The sequence below is a fragment of the Gambusia affinis genome, linkage group LG02 (assembly GCF_019740435.1).
Source record: "Gambusia affinis linkage group LG02, SWU_Gaff_1.0, whole genome shotgun sequence".
NCBI classification, from domain to species: domain Eukaryota; kingdom Metazoa; phylum Chordata; class Actinopteri; order Cyprinodontiformes; family Poeciliidae; genus Gambusia; species Gambusia affinis.
This window is the reverse complement of record NC_057869.1, coordinates 21102220-21123347: the sequence shown is the minus strand read 5'-3', so window position 1 is coordinate 21123347 and position 21128 is coordinate 21102220. Positions and strand designations below refer to the sequence as shown.

Sequence of the window (21128 nt, the reverse complement as noted above, 5' to 3'; positions counted from 1 at the left end):
CAGCCGCCTGTCATGTTTTTGAGTTAAAAAATGTTGAAAGTTGACAGGAAATTTGAAAACATCACTTGATATTTATGTGTTATTGGAAGATTAACACCTGAACACTAACTATAAAGTCTTTAATAAAAAAATTTAAAAAAAAATTTTTTAAAAGACTTAAATAAATAAGTAATGCGTAGCCTGATGGCCCGCCAGGCTTATAAAACACTGGGGGAAACCCTGCAAATAAAGATCTGTTCCTCAACCGTAGACGGGTCAGATTCCAGGTAGATGTTGGCTTCCTGCAGTTGTGCTGTCGTGTGTCAGATGATATTTTAGCGAAACACTGAACTCCTCAGTTTCTCTGATACGCTTATCAGTACGTGACAGTGTTCCCCGGCTGCAAGTTGCTTTAAATAAAATGGTGTAATAAATCTAATTAGCAGTAATATTTGTGATGCTGATAACCATGCTCATTACTGTTAAGTTAAACACAGTCTTTGTAGCATGCTGATATTAAGATGCATATTAAGATGCATTCCCACATGACTTGTGATTTAATAGAAGCTTGTATGTCATTATACCTTATTTAAAGTGTCAGGTTTAGTGATGGGAACGTTTTAGGACCCTGATTGCACACTTTGTCTTAAACTATTATGAATCTTCAAGTTTGGAATTGCATGAAAAGAAAAATCTAATTTTTGACCGTTCCACAAAGTAATGAATAGCTCTGCACCAAATTTTACAGAGTTCTTTATTTATCTAAGCCCCAGCTTTCTGCCAAGTTGTTTCCAATTCTCTGTGGTATTTTTTTTTCCTTTCTGTGCTCTTGATGATAAATAGCAGAGATCACCTACATTCATCTTTAATTTTACCTTACTGCTTCACCAGAGAGACAGGGAGCACAGTGCTTTTAGGTCAATCTGATGATAAAACAACCTACAGTTAACATGTAAAGGAGGCCATATTGTGTAGATATTTAATAGTATGCATTATGCAGTAGCTGATTTCCTCACCTCAGCTTTAGAAAACAGCTTTGAAGTACAGATTAAGAGCGGTAATTTGAAAGGTTTATATGTTTGTCTTGTTCAGGTTGCAATTTCTCTGCAAGAGGTTTGTTGATGTTATACTGGTCACACTGAACTGTTTTTTGAATTCGAGTTGACTGCTCCATTTCTAACAGTGGTCACTTAGATGAAGTCATATTTGGAGATTGTCAGCTGGCATCAGTAAACAACTATCCCTTTTTAATGTGCCACTTAAGTTTTTCTGTATACTACAGTAGAGTGTTAAAGCATGTTTCTTTTTTTTTTTTTTTTTTTTTTACTGTACATCCTTTCATGTAGTCTTAGCATCATTATTATTCTTTCCTGGATGTGCCACTCACGATGGGCTGTATGACTACAGCAGGAGGGGCGATTCAGGGGGAGGAGTCGGATGTTAGATGAAAACCCAGACCTCCTCGCTTTCAGTGACAGGCTATTGATCAGGATGGCAGTCTGGCCACCACTCTATTAAATCATATGCAATATATCTCTTGCTAAGGGATTATTGAGCTATTGACATTGTCGAAATTTAACCATAGAGATTACAGAGCCTGTTTCCTCTTTGGTTTGATGTATGGAGGTTATCTTCTGTATCATTCTACTTGGACAGGTTGGATTTAGAAGTGCTTGTGTACCATGTCTTGCATTATTTTGCAATGCCATTTTACTTTACACTCACACAAAGGCCTCCAGCTACCAGCAGCAGAATGCGTACTTACTACAAAACAAATTTTATTTTTTGACATACTATTCTGTAGTATACTATGTAGGACTTCAAGCTTCAACATAAAAAAAAAAAAAAAAATCAAAACCATTTTGTTCCATTATAATTGAGATTTAGATCTATCAAAGGCTAAACATGTTATGCATAATTGGTCAAATTAGAATAAGAATTTAGGTAAAACTAAACAAGTACAAACATCTTAATGGTATTTATACAGGTCGGTTAATAGTTCATTAAACTTGCATTTAAAGAGCTAAATATATAAATCAATAATTAAAACTTTAAATTGTTTAAAGTGCCTGTTGATTAAAATTGTTTAAAAAGTCTGTGATTAAATTGTTGTCTGACTAAATATTTCAATATTAATTTATTATTTTGATATGTGCTGTGCTACAGCCAACAATGAAATGATTAAAACTGTCACTGGAGACCAACTGCAGACCTGTCACCTCGCCTGTATAGCAGTTTCCTCTTCGCTCGCCAACTTTGATGGGGAAGGCAGACCAATAATATAATTCATTGCACAGCAATTTATAAAAACAAGCATAATTATATATGCGTTTTATTTAATTTCTACATCTTATTGATATATGTATATTGTAAAATTTTCATAATTAGTGATACAATTGTTTAATATGCATCTATAAATGCATATTACTAAATATTTGTTTAACAACTTATTTATTGACTAGAGGTACTGTCTGACATTGTTGGTGTTTTTTATTATCGTCACTAATTTTTGGGTTGCAGAAAATACTAAGGGTTGTCAGAGGGGTTTTACACTCGCACAACCTTAACAGTGTAAAGTGTTTACATTTACTGCACAGTTGTTACACTTTTGAAAGTTACCGCTCACTTTATCAGCATTGCAATTACAAGTTCCCACATTAGCAACCAGGTGAGGATGAACATGTTGTTAATCTCTACACTTAGGAACAACAATTTGTTCAGCAATTTATTTTAAACCGTTAGCCTATACGTGAATACCAGGAAGGATGTTGTTGCCCCTAAAAATAAGGGTTAGAGAGAACAATGTTGAAATGTAGCTGTGGGATTCCTTTGCATAACAGGATTGGTTGTTTTGTCTATAAAAGGAGCCAGAGGCAAAATGCAGAATTATTATTTCAGTAGTCCTATGACTTTCTAACTTTTATAGCCTCTGTTGTGAAGCCATTTTATGTCTGCCAAGACCACAGTGACAGTTCACCTTAGAAGCGTCATCGGACTTTAATAGTGCCTGATAAAGACGTCTGTGTGGTTTGACAGCTGCGTTTGCCTTTGACAGGGCCTACACTACTGTAATTAACCCAACTTAGCAATCTGTCATGTTTTCTCTTTCTCCATCTCTTCATCACTTTTTTTCCCCCTTCCTTTACAGCAAGCACTAAAGGAGAACTATAGACAGAGGGAGTTGGAGGAGAAGCAGAGGAGAGCACGGGCCGCAAAGGAGAAGGCTGAGCGTGAAAAGCAAGAGAGACAGCAGAAGAAGAGGAGGTTACTGGAAGTCAATGCAGGTAAAGACTGTTCAATTTACTTTGCCTGTCAACTCCTCGCAAAGATAAGACTTTTACAGAGAGCTGTGTGCCAAATCAATCTTGTTACAAATGGTGTTAGAGATCATTCAAATACAATGACTCTCATTTATCAAACAAACAAACATGTCTCATTTTAATGGATTACAGGAGACATCTGTTTTCTGGCAATGCTCTGTTTATCTTCTGAAGTACAAAAAGCCACATCTGTAGAAAATAAATGTGTGTGTAATTTGATTGATTTTACATAATTATAAGTAGACATTTTTGCTACTTGTGTCGTTAAGGCCAGCCAAAGCACTTTGCAGGCTGGTAAAGATTAACACATTCAAACATTTTGTGACAGTCGAACCAGCAACCTTCCAGTTTGTGGAAAGCGTGCTTCATCTTCTGAGCGATAAACAGTCCATGAGGTGAAATTGTGCATTAAAAGGAAGAAATTTGAGTAGAAATCACACTGTCCTCATCTTTTAAATAACAAAATTCTGATCTAATATTTTTATCAAAGTATATTTAGAAGAGAACATTTTTAGCTGCCAGGCACAGTCAGTCAGTCCATGTCCATTATACAGTCATGATCCAAGGATCCTCTAGGGTGATATTGGGTTTATAATTATTTTAATGATTAAATAAAAAAGATATTTTTAAGAAATTATTGTGAAGCTACAACTCAGTAATAACCCTAAACAACTATTTATATTTATCGTTTTGCAGCACAGTAATATTTAAAATCTAACATGCAGTTCTTTGTCCCTTACACAGTTCTGTTCTTGCTCTTTGTGACACTTCGTTTTAGATAATCAAATTTCAATGTCCTCCATATTAAACCCATATGTGTATTTGACAACATTCTTCACTAACATTCTGTTTCATTAACACACAACATGAATTATGCTAAGAGATCTAAAAGCAACATGTCTCAAATTAAAGAATTTTGAAAACAAATGTCAAAGCCATTGGCATTTAAAAGTCCGAAAAGGATAACAAACTCATTTAAGAGTAATAGATATCCCAATATTTAAAATCCATTCTCTATTACTATAATAATTTTTGAAGTCTCTAATGCAGCTATGAACAGTAATCAATCATTTAAAATCTGGACAAAAGCAACTTCTCATTGCAGGTGATTATTAACAAACACAGTCTGATGGGAAGCTTTGTTAAATTATCCACATGTATAGATTTGTCATATATGTTTCAGATAAATCTTAATGGAGGCTGGAAGCATTGCAAAGAGAAGAGTAACAGCTGTAGGGAAAAAAAAAACACAAAGCAACAAAAACAAACACACACAAAAGAAAAAGTTATCAAGTCTAGTTGTTTAAAACAATCGTGTAAAGAAAAGTAGGTCAGAATTTCTCCACTGCAATGTAAAAGTTTTAGTCAGTGATTGCAGGCACTTCATGGCTGTTGTTGCCACCAATTATTAATTTTCACGGGGTGAATTTGATTTTGATAGCCTTTTTCCTGAAATAAAAATCATTCAAACAGCTCTTTAGTGTGAGTATGTAGGAGAACAAATAGTTTTTCACAGCATCAAATATCTGCTGGTGAATGTTGGGCTTCAGTCTGTATTAGTGCTGTTATGTTGCCAAATTAACAATTGGTAATATTTTTGTACAGGCATTTTATTGCCCAGCAGAATTTGGATTTCCCTAGTAAAGAGGTTTGACTCAAAATGCAGAAAAATGGCAATAACGTGACCAAAAGGTCACCATATGACCTTTGGCATATGGTGAAATTACACTTGTTTTATGATAATCTTGATTTTACATTTCAAGATTATAACACAAAACTGCAGAACGATGAATTGACTTAATTTACTTATTTAACGAGCTTTTGGATGTGAATTTGCATCTACCTGTTAGTTGTTTTTTGCCCTGTTTTGCTTTGGTGTGCCAGAAGCTAGTTTGATGCCAAAGCGAAGGCTGGCAGAGTAGTTGTATCAGGCAGAGAGGCCTGAACGAGTATTTAAGGTTGAAAATATTCTATGCCAGTCAATTTACCACTCCTGTGGAAGTTAGAGAACAGGCCAAAGTACTGTTGTGGCAGTACTCTCCAGTCAAACTATGCCAAATCCTGACATTTTATTGTACCATTCAAGTCCTACAGCAGTCATTTAGGCAGTATCTCTTGATTTTTATGTTAATTTCTTATCTTTATATAAACGAAGCACATACTTTATAACCACCAACTTCTGCATTTTGGTCAAACCTTTTTATTTGTATACTTTGTGAATCATCAGAAAGTGTAATATCACCTATTAATCGTATTATTGCAACTTTTCTTTAACCTGAATATGAAAGGTTTTAATAATTACTGTCTCATTTTTTTAGTAAATCAACAATATTTTGGAGAAGCTAGTTTAAGCTGTGCAAAATTAAAACAAACATCTTTTTCTAGTTAGTAAATGTAGTGAGGAATAAATTAGTTAACTGTATATTTTCCATGTCTAACATGGTGATGTTCTTTGTCTGTCTTGATGGTTTTTCATACTTAATAACACAAATACCTTCAGTTTTTGGAAGAAAATTTATTGAACAGTTTATATAAACCTTTTTCTGACCTTGAGCAAAATGCAGCATGTTTGACCTAAAAACACCCTAATATAAAGCACACATGTAAGAAAAGACCCTGTTTTCAAGTGCCTTAGTCAGAATCCTGACCTTCATCCAACTGAGTTGCTATGGTATAACCTTAGGTGGGCTATTTGACATTATCAAGGCGTCCCAGAATACAAGTAAAAAGAAACGGCTTTAAGGAAAGAATGGTCCATAAGTCCTCTTTGTTGTCGTGAAAATTTCAAAAGCAGCAATAGAAAAGTGCTTCTGAAGGTTGTTTCTGAAATATGTGTCTCTATGAATTACTAAACTCAATATGTCACCTGTTTTTCTGCCTCTTTTGTGAGTGAAAAGTTTGCTTATAAAAGAAAGCAATAGCTAAATACATTATTTGTGTATTATTTGTTCAGCCAGATTGTGTTTGTCCATGTATAAGACTCAAGTCAGCCTGCATTGTGTGGATAATCAATTCCAAAATCATGGCAACTGCAAAACTCAAAACTCTTGCTCCTGTGGGCCACCATGGATTTTGTTTGAACTATACTTTGATTTCCATTCACTGATTATTAGTGCTTTCAAGTTGTCAGCTAGAGGTATTGCCTGTGAAGTTAATTATGCACCTTAACTTAACATTTAAGGCATATGAAATAATGGGTATCTAAGATTTTCAGTGTTTTTTTTTTGTTTTTTTTTGTTACATTTTCACATATAAATGTTGCATGACTTGAGTCGACCTCAAATCACTCAGATTTTACTGTTGTGTGACGGGGGAGCGATGAGAACTTTTGATTAGATAACTTTGCTTGAAGCATGCAATCAAAATGCACCCAGTGAATGCAGATGTAACAAACATTTATTATTTATAGTGGTTATATGTTGAAAAATTCTCTGATGATTTTTTAAGCAATTTGAAATCTATGGAGTTGCAGCCAAATACCCAGAGAAAACCCCCTTTAATCTTAAGACCAGAATCCAAATTGCCATGAAAAAAATGATGAAATACCAAGTTTTTCAAGTTGTGTCATAACAACATTTTTGGTGAACCATAGTTAGATAAACTGCTTTGTTCTGGAAATACCCTGTGTAAAATTAGGCTGTTAAAGTCAGGATTTTGTAATTATATTTTCCATCACAAATTGTTTCTTCATCAAATAACCTTTTTGTTATTTAACGAATAACAAAGCGTTTACTGTCAACCACAATGATAATCTGGTTTAAGCACTGCAAACCAATAAAATAAACCAAACTACAAGGGAATTTATTCTTTATTGGCAGTGTCATATTGTGTTTAATTACAAACTTTTTCATTCAAAATTAAGATTTTATAACATTTTTGCCTCACTGACTGATATTAAATTAGGCAAAACTTTTCTTGTTTCAAATCAGTTAAAATGATCAGTTATTCATATACAGTAAATGTTAATATGGGAAGCAAAGTTATTAAAAATGTTTCAGAAGAATACAGATGTTGCGGCCTTCTAGATTCCAAAACCAAACATTTCCAACAAAGGTGGTAACAGATGGTTTGATTTTTGCACACACTTCTGACTTGATTGTTTGAAAAAAATTATATGTGCTTTACTTCTTGTGAAAAATATCAACAAAATAATTGCTAAAACTCTTTTACAATTTAATTGAAAGCAAAAGCCAACTTAATCTGACATTTAAAGTTCAAAAGGTAGTAAAATAAAAAATCATTTTACAAAAACCTCCCGTCATCACACCGGACATTTTTCCAAATAATAGATCTCCACCAAGCACCCGGTGTGTTCTTAATTAATCCAAACAATTACAAATATAAAAATTTATTACAGATTTTGGTTTTAAACTAACTTAAATATATATTTAACTGTCCAAAGAACAAAACTAAATTGTTAGAAATTACAATTCACAAAATTTTGCATAAATGGCGAAAACAACAGATATGTTTAGTATTTGACAGAAGTTTCTTCTATATGACTTAAGTCAGACATTTTATGTGTCCCTCAACAAGCTTCTCACAATAGTTTGGTGGAAATTTGGCCCATTGTACTTGATTGAAGTAGTGTAATCATTAGTCACATAGATGAAGACACACTTACCAGTGCCATCCTCATAAGGTCTTTTGCTGTTGTCCTGGGGTTGATTTGCATATTTCACACCAAAACATGTTCGTCTAGATTAGTATTTATACTGTACTGAACAGACAAACAGGACAACTTCAGGCATTGAGAAACTATATTGAGGGAGAAGTCAGACCTTTTTGTGTTCCACATCTCTTTTCCTGATGTATTGGCTGATTTTCTTGAATTTTCAATGATAAAAGGAGAAGTGTGGCGTAAGTGTTGCCTAAAAATAAATCCACAGCTGTCTCCTTTTAACATGAAGGTTAATTAGAAGCTTACAAAGTCATGACATTATCATACAACCTTTCCCTGTTTTAGTGTATGTAAACTTAATGTGAAGAAATTATCTAAAATATTATTTTGCTTATTGTTCTGGCATGGAAGATATTTTTTTAAATCACAATTGACATAATAACATACAAAATGTGATTGTGATTTGGTGTTAAATAGGAAATGAATGGCAGTTCATTTATACAATGTATGCAAATATGTGGTTCTGAGTGTGCTCCATATGCACATATGTACAGATACATATGCAAACAAGGGCGGATTGGATAAACTAAGTTTGTGATTGAGAGTTGGCTCTTCACTGTCAGCCTAGGACAGGATTTACTTAGTCCCTCTCAAACACACTCCCTCCGTCTGTCTCTCAGCCTATTTATTAACTAAAGAGCTTTCTCTTTGTTTGTCAGGAAGGATTGTCCTCAATGGAGATTTTCTATGTAATCATCTGATTATCCATCAATTCCCTAAAAAGCCTCCGAGAGGCTCTGTATCCACATTATGCTGAAGGGCACAGCAATGAGAGACAAGAAAGGAAAGGGGAGGGGTTCAGGAGGAAATGATCAAAATGGATTTTTGCTTCCTTACCTGCGACAAGTATCTGCATTTATTTTGGTTTTGGTTTTGCCTGCTTATGCATTCTTGAAATGTGAGACCATTCCCGCTTCATTCTCATTTTCCACCACCTTTTACCTGCCAGTCTGGGGTTCTGCATACACTATAATGCGCCGCCTGGATTTGCCATCAGTGTGTTCAGGCAACTTGAGAGAGAGGGAGCGTCAGCTTGTGTGCATTTGCATAGAGCCCTATGGAGATTGAAATTCAGATTGAATAGGTGTTTTTTCCTCCTCCTCAAGCTGTGCCTGGCTTGTGTATGACAAATCTGTTGCATTAACTCCCAGGGTAGGCCAGGAGCAGAACTGTTTGTGGAGCGACAAATTACACATCAGAGCTTTATTTAACATTCTCTACATGGCTACAAGCGATGAACTATTAAGATGTCAAATAGAAGAACAGCATGACATGCAACAATGCATGCAAGGATGCTAAAAATATTCGAGGATCATGAGAAAAATGAGAGAAAGGAAAGGTCCATTCAAGAAGCAGCATCTGTGATACTTTCGGAAGAGTAAGGCATAGGCTTGTGCATTCATGTGTGAAATGAAAAAAAAAGCTGACAAAGTATTAAATAGCAGCCTTGAAATGAAGAAAAGAACAAGATAACAAGAGTCTGTCAGCAGATGAGATTTATTAAATGTGTGTCTTTGTTTTATCCAGAATATACTTATGTCTGTTTTTCTCTCAAAAAGTAACCCTTCTACTAACAAGCCATGTAATTAAATACAAAACTGACTAAATCTTCCAGTTAAATAAAATCCAAATACTTTAGTCAAACACCGCAAAGCCACTTGTTTTGTTTTCCTTCAAAATGTGTGAGAAATGTTTGAATCTTATCCAGCTTTCTAAGACATTTATAGTTTTTAAACAGTTGAGTGATTTCTTCTCATTTACATTTCACAAGTCATTTTCATTCAGTCTGACTAAATTAGAAATGCCACATTTTCCAGCATGGCTCTTTTTACCCCATTATCAAACCAATACTTTTAACCTTAGGTGTTTTCTGATGCCAATGCAGTCTAATACAACATAAAAGTAAAAAAAATAATAAAATAATTAAGTATAAAGTGGATGAAAATAATAGAGAACATTTCATCAGTATTGGATGGACTACATTAATATTATTTGGCGTAGGGTCAACTTTTTAATTTTATTTTATCAACAAGAGTTAGTGCAAGACAGTTGCTTCATCATTTAAGCTACAATAATGTTCTAACAGCTCGTCGCCTAAAATACTTAGTAGCTTTAGCATTTCTATTTCTAAATGTGGAAGATATCTGAGATGAGATGGAGCTTCTTTCGTCAATTAACTGTTTTGCTCCTTCTGTAAATGTGCAGTGTTTTGATATGACTTGTTGACAGTTTAGACCCTTACATATTTCAGTACTGTTCCAGTTAGTTGTGTTGCAGACAGAAACATTTGTCCTGCCTTGAAAAATTTCCGCTTTGCTTTAAAAGTGTATTTTAAAACGGTGTTCTATGTGCGTCTCTCTCCCATACAGTGTAAAGAGCTGAACAGATGATGTGGCAGTCAATACAGCCTCTTTCATTTGAACATCATTTCAAAGATTGAAAAGCACTTGAAACTGTTTGGGAAAATCCTCAATTATTAGTTACAAAAACTTTATATGGTCAAAGTTTCAAGCCATTATTTGGTGAAAATGTCTTATTTCATTTCTAACCAAGAATATGGATTTACAAGCAGATTGTGTTCTGAAGAATGCTTGAAGTCTAATTAAATTTAGATCTAAATTCATTCGGCTGCGACAGACTGGCGACCTGTCCAGGGTGTAACCTGCCTCTCGCCCGGAACGTTAGCTGGGGATAGGCACCAGCAACCCTCCTGGCCCCATTATGGACAAAGTGTGTATAGAAAATGGATGGATTCAGTCGGCAAGGACTTTTTTTTTTGTGTGTGTGTGTGTTGGCTTGTTTTTGTTTTTCCTTCATAGTGCTGCCCCAATCTTTTATTATGTGACATCTTATTTTAATGTATTTGTAGCATATTGATAACAAAATCTAAATGAATAAACCAAATGAAAATGTAAATTTGAAAGTAATGTGAACAGCCTAAAATGCAGTTATGCAAGTCACACATGGAAACGTAAGGCAGTGGTTTAAAAATCATGGCAGCGCAAAATTAAACCAAAACAGCTCAACAACTCTGTTGGTGCAGCTTACGTAAAATCACTGACAAATACATCAACAGCAGTTATCAGGAGTTTAGTTTAGATGATAGCTGAAACATTTTGCCCCAGTTTAATAAACGGGATTTTAACTCTGAATAATTAAAGATGTTTTCTTCTTCTTTTTTTTTTGACCAAGGTCTAACAAAAATGCATAAGAACATTTTCTTATTACTGTGGTGATAGTGATCAGATACAAAGTTCAGGCACTGTTGAGTGTGTCCCTGTCTCCATAAAAAAATGACTTGCTGCTTGTTGGCAATATATCGGTAAAGTCAAATAAAAGGTATTCACTAAAGAAGAAGAAAGACTGACTGTCTTTTTGTACCATTTGTCTTCCAAGTGTTTCAGAGAGACCACAGTAGTGTGTCTGCATTCATTGTACTCAGACATGTTATTTTCTCTCTCCATAACTTTGTCATCTCAGCTGTTAACACTATTTTTTTTGTTGTTGTTTTTTTTCCCCCCAAAACTTTTTTTCTTGTCTGGCCCACCTCAGGTACACGCTGCTACAACTTGGTCATTGTTCTGATGATAAGTGCCATGTGCTGTTGAGACATTAGTTCTGGACTGAATAGAGAGTAGACAGCGACACACAGACTCTTTGTCCAGACAATAGAAAAACTCCGCCCTGAACTGGCCCTGATTAAATAGATGGTGATTGAAGTTTCACTTCAGACAGGAGGGTAGCTGCAGCTCCTTCTCCCCCTGAGATGAAGGTCCAGCTTTATCTTGATTTTGCGCCCTTCTTGTATCATTATAGACCCCTTTTTTCGGTAGATCTAGCCCCTGCCCATGTACACTTACACTAGCACATTAATCTGCATATGCTGTATCCCAATACTTTAAAAAAAAATTTTTTTATTGAGTTTGCCATTACAGCCTGCGCTTTTATATGGTTAGGTGTTGGAACCTGCTATTGGTTTGCAATAACAAAGTTGTGAACATGAGGTAAACACCATTTATACATCTGTGACAGGCATTGACCGGTTAGAAGGTTGTCTTTTTTTGCCATGTTTAAAGCATGTCTCTATCTAAATTGCAATCAAATTATGACGGTCTCTATATCAACTCCAAAAAAAAAAGAGTTATTCACATCAAAGCACCAATCAGTAGCTTAGCTGTAATGGTTTGAATATCTCTTTTTGCTGATGTCCTTCGCTCTGGCCTCTTTTTTTGTCTGAGTTCTCAACATCACGTCCTTTCACAGACTGAAGGGCTGTTTCAAAGCCATTTCACAGCAGCTAGCTTGACTAATACTCTGCTGCCATGTGTCCCTCCACCATTACTACCAATGTGACACGCCTGTGATCTTTCAGTTAGTGAAAATGTGGCATTGAGCATATAAATATATGTTCTTTTGGTCTTTACCTTTTGTCTGTGTTCTGTGAGGGAGTTTTGTGTAGCAGCCGGTGTGAATTGCTTCCGAGTTGAGTGTAAAATTGGACTGTTTTTACTAGCATATATTCCTAAGGCAGGAGATCTGCGAGGGCTTCGTTTTTACTCACCTCCAGAGGCACACAAAATGTCTCATGTTCTTGAAAACTGGAGTCAAACGGAGCTCTGCACAAGAAGGCACTCACTGCAGGTTGCGATAGATTGATCTGCTCTTTTTTTTGCTTTCTGTGCATGCTGTCTGTATTTCTGCGTGTGTGTGTGTGTGTCTTGTGGCAACTTTTAAAGCTCAGTGCCTGTGATGAATTGCAGCAGCAGTAGAGACAAATTTGAATGTCGACGAGTGTTTGGTTTGCTCAGGAATTGTAGCTGCCTCTCCACTCAACGTAATGATGAAGAACTAGGCACGTATCAGCAAAAGGGAGGAGTGTGAAGGTTGCAAATAAAAAACACAAAAATGTGCACAGAGGACCAAGCAGACAAGGAAGTGGGTCATTATAAATTTGTGCTGGTGTTTTCACAACCCTGTGTTGGGATTTAGTATAACCAGCTCCTAGTACCAAGGGGACATTCTGCCCTCAATACAGAATCTTAAGTATAAAAGAGTGTTGATGTCAAGGGACGGTGTACGTTGGTGGTGATTGACAGTTTTTGTAGGTCTGCTTTGTGCATGACACAAGATAAAACTTTCTGTTTGGAGGCTACATTGTACATTTAGACATGGTGGTGATAGCTTACGTCTCATAAAAGATTTAAAGGAGTCAGGGGAGAAGCTTGTAGGCATCTCAAAGGTCAATAACTCACTTCAGTTATGCCCTCATCAGCCTTGAGCAAACCTGTTACCCTGCATTGAAGTAAACACCATAAGTCTCAAATGTATGTTTAATTTGGAGTCATTTTATTCATGAATAGAGGAAACACTCTTGATGTTGCTTTGTTCTTAGCAGATCTAATTAATTTTGAGGAAAGGCCTTAGATATTTTAATACTGAGGTACTCCATTGAATAATTCCTGTACTAATTACATTAAAAGATACACACTAGCTTTGTTCAACACATGTGACATTCTGGCTCCATGTCTTTATCACAACTGTGCCCGCTCAAATCCACTTGCACACTTGCATATCCCAGCCTACCTTGTTTTTTTCAGCATTTGTACCTGCTGTATAAATGCCTAAAACATTTGTACAGCAGGCATTTTAGTGTCATAAAATTCTCTAAGAAAGATTTTCTCATAATGAAGACGCATGACAAAATCTTATATTGTGATTTCATCGACCCCGGGCATGCATTGTTTTGAAATATTATGTTATGTAATAGTAGCTTCTATCAGTTTGCAACAGATTGTGTTTTATATGTTAATAGTCATTTAAACAGGTTGCTCTTGAAAGTGAGACCTCATGTGTCAATGGATCTATCTGTAAAAATAAAGGTGGCAAATAAAGTCTTATGCCATGAACATGTGAATAGAATAAGAGCAGAAAAGATTATTCATAAAACTTAAAGGCCACAAATAATAGTATAATAAAATTCTTAAGATATAAAAACTCAGTAAGAGTTTCTATCCAGATTTGGGTGAAGTATGGGAGAGCCATTAGGCCATCAGGCTGCTCAACTTGAACCCCCCATAACATCTAATTGACTGCACCGCTCTATTTGGCATAGCACACACTGCACCACTTACTGTGTTAATTTACTACTCAACTCCCTTCATCACTTTATTGTTTAAACTCATCGTAAACATGTCACAGATTGTTCTCTTCTTTTCTGTGCAACAGAAGAAATGATCTCTTCCTCCTTATTCTCAGTCTGTTCTTAGATTCCCTGTCACTGACTCCTTGATTTTTTGTGAAGAACTTTCATATGTCTGTACTCATATTTAGTTCTGAAAATATAAACTAAAGACCACCATTTAATTCCAAAACATTTTACCCCCTTCAGAGGTCAGTAGCTCTGCACTTCTATCTTGTTGTCTTGTCGTCTTTTTTTAAAGGCAACACTCCCTGCTTTTCTTTTATTCTGCTGTGTGTCGAAACAGCTTCTGTTGCATAAAGCACGCTCCCTGGTGCTTTCAACCCCCAGCTACCATAATAGCAATTTAAAAACAGCTTCTTTTTTCATTTTTTCATTTATTGAAGGCTATAATCGAGGACAGGTTTAGTCTAAAACATGGACTGTCCCCGGAAATCAGGGACATCTGGTCACCCTACTCTACTGCAGATGCTTATAGCTCAGTTCCATTTGAGTTCTTTTCAGTTTAGCTCCACAGCTAACTCCACATGTAGAGTACTGTCTCAGACCCAGTGGCTGCTGTTTTCAGAATGGGAGGCTCAAATCTCTTGGACAAATGATTGTTCTGTAAATAAGCTAATTTTGTTTACTGAGAATGTTTGCTTCTTCTTTATATTAGACTCCTTTTCCCTCAGCTTTTATGTTCTTTTTCTCCTTCTCTCTATGACAGTTACCTTAAACAGAAGCATATTGTGCAACCACAATAACTGTCCCCTGAGAAACATGTGAACTTTCCCATGAAGACAAAAAAGAGCAGCAGAACAGTATGCAGTTGTTAAGGAAAAGAAAATTGACGCAAGTGATTTTGACTAGAGAAATTTTGTTTTATTCAACCAGTTGAGTCATTTGCAGATTTGTTGCAGCCATACTTTAGTCTTCATTATGTGTGTCTGCAGTCTTTACTGTTCTCATAACATTTAGCTCTCTACAGCAGTGGAAGCAACAACTAACATTTCTTATTTTCAATGCCAAACCCATCTGTTCCGATTTCGACTGACTGATTGTAAATTAGGTTTTAAACAATTTTCCAATATGTGATTCTTTAAACCCTGAAGCAGCATGATAAGCATCCAACTACTTATGTGGAGCTATATGTCCACTTATTGATGTTATTACATGGAGCTTATTGTTCCCTGCCATCCTCATAAGTCCTGCTCCTAAACTCTGCTCAAACACCAGTATGCTCTTAGTGAATTGCTGATTTTCCATCCATACATCCATCCATTTTCTGCACACCCTTGTCCATAGTGAGGTCAGGAGGGGTGCTGGTGCCTATCTTCAGCGAACGTTTCGGGCGAGAGGCGGGATACACTCTGGACAGGTCGCCAGTCCATCGCAGTGCAGACGTTCCATTTACAGAATAATGCAAATTCTATATAAAAAAGGTTTATCAGTCTGCTAAGCCAATCAGTTCTTCCATACACATTAAAAAGCTACTGATTGAAAAAAGAACATCCTTTGCTTATTTTGCTTAGTTATTCCTGGGACACATATGGACCAATCCAAGGCCGGGTTTATTTACCATAACAGAGTTAGGTTCCATTTTAAACTGTTTGATGTTTAAAGATGAGGTTGCCAAAAAATTATTTACTAAACAGGAATTGCTAGGGTTAAAAATTAAAGCTTACCATTTATTTATGACAGTCAATGGTTAAACTCTGATCTGGTTGCCAGTCCATCATAAGGCAGCACAAAGAATCAAGTTTAGTTTATTTGTATAGCTCATTCCAGCAATGGGGCAATTCAAAGTGCTTTACATGATGACACACTTGATTCAAATAATCAGGTCATTAGTAGGACTCACTGCGTACTGAGGCGTAATTCAGCCATTTGATTCAGGTTTGTTGGACCAGGTAGACATCTAAATGTTGCAAGACAGCAGTTCTTGAGGCCTGGATTTGAGAACCACTAGTTTAGTATGTGGCAATTATGAAGGTGGCCAGTTAACCTAAGCAATGTGGTGGTGGGGAGTTGAAGTACCTAGAGAGAACCCACACGTTCACACAGACACATCCTTTAAATTCAATGCAGACACCAGTTCTTTAAAAAAATAAAAATAAACAAAAGAGTGAATATGTGATGAAGTTTTGGCGTTCTCTCCCTCTTGTGGCTTTACTCAGTTCATTGCCGAGGGCGTGTACACCATTCTTGGATTGCATCATGTAGCAAACCTCGAATTAAAGCTTGAACAGTATTTTTTTCTTTCTTGTTGGTAGCCTTCCACTATGTTGTTGCACTTGGCATAGCTACACTTACTACAAAAAGAAACTGTTGTGTTATGCTGTATGACTTTGTTTGAGAATATCTCTTCTTTTTAACATTCTCTTCCTCCTTTGTCTTTTTCAGAGAATGATGAGACAGGTGTGATGGATAGTTTGCTGGAAGCCTTGCAGTCGGGAGCTGCATTCAGAGAGCGTAGGAAGAGAGCGCCAAGACCCAGAGGTAAGTCTTAAATCTCACATTTATCCCCAAATACAGACCATTAAATCTAATACTCCTCTTCTAATTCAGGTCGGATGTTAGAAAATCAGTGGTTATAAAGGTCATTTTTTGTCTGTCCTTCTTCCTGTTCATTTTGGTGGAATACCACAATGAATGCATCCTGATAGTTTTATAGTACTTTATATTTGGACTCTCATTTTCAGTTAAATACAAGATAGACTTAATAGTTCATGTAAAAACTTTTATTTCTTCTTGATTGTTTCTTTTTATAGAGATTAAATAGATGAACTCTGAGATGTTGCTTTTCTTATGAGCAAACATTCTAATGTTAAGCTGTGGAATATGTCTTTTACCACCAGGTTTGTTGCTCTAAGTCCAATGTTTGTCCACTGCACTCCCTACAGATAACTACCAGCAGACGATCAGTCCCAGCTCTTTCCGCCAGGTTCTCAGACCCGTTAACTATGGTAAAAAAAAACTAAAACAGTTGTCGAAAGAACACTTTCAAAGCTCTGAACATTCTCAGCTTTCTTCCTCATCTGCCATTGCGAATCTGCATTTAAGCGAGTCTTGCATGTGCCACAATGCAAATTTGTCCTGCTGTAGATATGCCCTGCTTATCTTGTGCTTCACATCTTTCTTTTTTTCCTTTTACCTTGCGTACATCTTTCGAACATTTGAAAGAAAATTGGCCTGAGTGAATTGGTGGAGCATGCAAACTGAGAGAGAGATAGTGGTGGCATTGAGAGAAGTGTGTGAGCTGCTCTGAACTTTCTCTTGAATGTGGTGCTCTGAGTAAATTCTTTGGTCTTTGAATGCACATTTAATCTTTGGCATTATTTAAATTGAATATTTTTTGTCTTGAATTTCTTTTTGTGCGTGTGTGTGTGTGCTGACTTCTGTACAGCTTTGTTTTCAAAACTGAAGAAAGATTGTGACATAAATAAGGAAGAAACTATTCAGGAGAGAAAGCATAGCTAAAATCATACACTCATATTTAGAAGCGTCATTTCTAAGTAAGTGTATGAGCTTCCATCTTTATTTGGATGTATATATAATTACTTTCCATGAAATCGCTGTATAATAATACAGGGATTAAACAATATAGTTGTGAACAGATATTGTTTCATGTGTTTTTTCAGCTTTTTTTTTTTTAAAGAGATCATCCACTAAGGTATTTAAAGAATGATCTTGTTACTCTTATTACATCTTATTAGTTGTAATTGGAATCCCAGTGGGCTTGGCGTAAGCACGAATGAATAAAATTATTTGCGCACAATCCGCCCACATCCTTGATGGGTGTGATAAAGGGTGTTGCTCTGTTGTTCTGCTAGAGTATATCTGAAATTAGATTGGAAAGGGACACAGGGGAAGGATGTATGTGGGGTGGGAGGAAAGTGACGGATAGATGGAACTGTAAGAGTAGAGTTGGTGTGAGGAAGATGCAGAAGGCCAGATTTTACGGGTGAGATTGTGCAGTTGTGTGGGCGAAACAGACTGGACTCCCTCTTGCGAGGATGTGTGCGCAAGTGAGAGAGGAACTATAACAGGGAACAAGCTAGAAATATGTTTTATTAAGAGGAGATTAGAGTAAAAAATATAGTGCCTACTAAAACGGAGCCCCTGTTCAGAGTCCATGCTGTGAAAAGACCCCGTAGTGTGGTGGCAAGGTAAGAAGGTACTAAAAGGTTGCTGACCCAACTGCCCCCTGCTGGCAGTTTCAGACACATCCTTGTTGTCTAATAAAGCTCAAGACTTTTGCTTGTCACTGCAGGCATCATACTCACTGCCAGCCTCCCAAAGCAACCACAGCTAATTACTTTTCTCTGCCCAGCCCCAGCACCAGCTCAGCCCTCTCAGTGCCCATTCATCTTAATTTCCCCCTCTCTGCCATCTGCCTCCTAAATAACACTCCTCCTCATTTCCCTACCATCCCATATCCCTGCTGTCTTCTTCGATACTCTCATGGCCAGGCAATGGCCCTACCCATACATAATTGCCTGTTATTGGTATGGAGCCTCTCCGCTGCTGCACGGACCCCCTCCCTCACCCCATCTCCTTTCTCTCTCCTCTACTCCTACAGAGATTCAGGCCTTAATTGCCCTGGGTTTAGTTGCTGGAGTGAGTGAAGCCGTATGACCCTCTTTGTTTATTTGGGAGCTGATGAAGTTTTGTCAGAGGTGCAGGTTTTTTCACTTTCATACCATCCAGCTTAGATATTTTTAAATACCCTTTAATAAAAGAGCTTTGGGTTTTGCTGCACTCCAGGGAAGCAGGGATGAGAATTAAAGAGTGAGCATCTAAATCAGAAGATATGGCCATGAATGACGGGGAAGATTTGGTTAAGTACCCTGAGGATTACAAAATGCCACTCTTTACAACATTAAAATAATCTTTTCTTTAATTTTTTTTAAAATATACGTTATCGTAACCTCTGGCCTGGCTTGTCTTCTATTCCACAGTTTCTTTCTCAGCCCCTTTCTTTTCTCTTGGCTCGTCTCCAGACCCACCCTTACAGCAACTCAGCTCACTTTGACTTGAGCCAGCAGCAAAGGTGTTTTTGGCTTGGCTTGCTGTCTCCGTAAGCACCCATATACAAACACAAACAGCCATGAAGGCGCATGGACACACCTGCTGACTTTAGGGGATGAAGGTAAGCAGGCTTTGGGCTGGCTGTGGCCTGGTTTAGGATAAGGCTGTGGGGCTCTGCGGCTCCTGAGCTCTCTAAATTGGATAGGGCTCCACAGAATGATGGATCGATGGTGGTTTGCCACACAGGTGTAAGATCCTTTATTGAATCTATAAAGAAGGCGACGGTTTTTAACTGTCTCCTTTTGAAAACATCTCTTCAGCCCCCACCTGGAATGTCTTGTCACAACCTTTCTTTTTCCCAAGCTGGATGAAAGCATGTACATGTGGGAAGGAATCAAACAACTACACCTGTTGTGTTTGAGAGAGGAAGAGCTTCCACAACTCTTTAAACAGAGGAAGTCAGAGGATCGCTAAGAGCATGTGCTGGCTGTAATAATTTTGCCCTAGACTGATCTTTTATGATGAGTAAGGTCAGGTACACTTCTTTGCTTAAGAGCAATTACCTCAAATGTCTTTAGTGACACCTGACCTAACTATTATTGTATGTGGTCTGACTCTGAACTAGAGTTTGAAATTGATGTAAAGGTCACTTCACAAGGTCTGCGTATCCTGTCACCAAATAGACGAGTTATGTTTCCCTACTTGCAGCTGAACGCATTAATATCTTTAGCTTAAAAGCAAACCTTTAGTTTTTGTCTTTTTTTTCTCCCCAAATATCGTCAGAATCAACTTTATAACCCTTTTTACTGAATTTATGTCACATACAATGTCACCACTTTGGTTTTCTCAGGTTTGTATTTGATGAAGGACTAAATGGTGTACATGCAAATAGGTCTTGAAAAAGGAATAATAAGAGTAATTTTAGACTCAAGCTGCAGTCTCTTTAAGGGGATGTGCTGCAGAACATTACTAGGATGAATCTGGAAGGAATGTGAAGTTGAACTGAAAGTCATAAAAAGTAGAATTAAGTAAAGGGAATTTGTTTCTTTGCAGCTCTGTGTGTTCTCCTCTTTCACATGTGAAACACTAGAAGTGAGATTCCGAAGCTCCAGAGGAATGCTGTTAGATACTTTCCTATTTGATTTGGTCTCTTATAGACTGTGATATGTGGAATCCACTGTGGGCTAACTGTATCCTGAAGAATGTGTTTGTGTTTTTTTATTCTTCCTTCACATTCTTGTCTCTCCATATCATTGTCTATTACATAAGATAGCTTTCCTCCAAAGTTCCCAAGTCTAGTCTTTACTTTTTGACTTTGCTTCGTCTTCACTTCACCGGCTCCCCTGCCTTGCTGCTTTCCCCCAGACATGACATAAGCAGAAAAGGAGCGGGGTTATTAAATCGTTTCAGTGAGCTTGAAACAAAAAAAGAGGAGCAGAGACTCTCTCCTACATTGATCTATTTCAATTGATGCAAGACATCATGGTTTCAAAAGTGTAACTGGAGAAGCTTCTGATTTATCAGCATTTAGTCACAATATATCATTCACACATCACATGCCGCATGTGCACTTTTCATTACAGTGACAGATTATTGCCAGGCAGCTTCTGTAGTCAGTGTTCACTTTCTCACATAAATGTTTAAACTTTTGCTTATATTCCTAGAAAATAGCTGCTTAAACCGTAGTTAAAGCAGGTGCACGATCATCCTTTTTGTGACCAAAACTGATTTCTGGCTTCCTGCGATGCCTGACCTTCTAATTCTGATTTTAACTGATGTGTTGTTGTTTTTTTTTTTATAGAAAAGCTTATGGTTTTCATCTTGCTGCCTTTGTGAGTGTATGGCACAATGCATGCTCTACTGTTATAATCATAAGCAAATGAGTTGGGTTTTATAGAACATCAAGTTCTGTAGCATCTTTGAAGTATGTGTGCTT

The 21128-nt window shown here is 36.9% G+C and overlaps 1 protein-coding gene across 4 annotated transcripts in view; it reads left to right on the top strand.

Moving 5' to 3' along the window:
- LOC122820063 (protein diaphanous homolog 3-like) overlaps positions 1–21128 on the top strand; it is a 153748-nt gene that overhangs the window by 86987 nt on the left and 45633 nt on the right. For 3 of the 4 annotated variants that reach the window (XM_044097247.1, XM_044097243.1, XM_044097235.1), the window contains 3 exons: positions 3128–3263; positions 16565–16660; positions 17065–17127. In XM_044097247.1, coding sequence (XP_043953182.1) covers positions 3128–3263; positions 16565–16660; positions 17065–17127 — 295 coding nt within the window. The remainder of the gene's footprint in view (positions 1–3127; positions 3264–16564; positions 16661–17064; positions 17128–21128) is intronic. The other variant, XM_044097254.1, reaches the window with a different exon arrangement.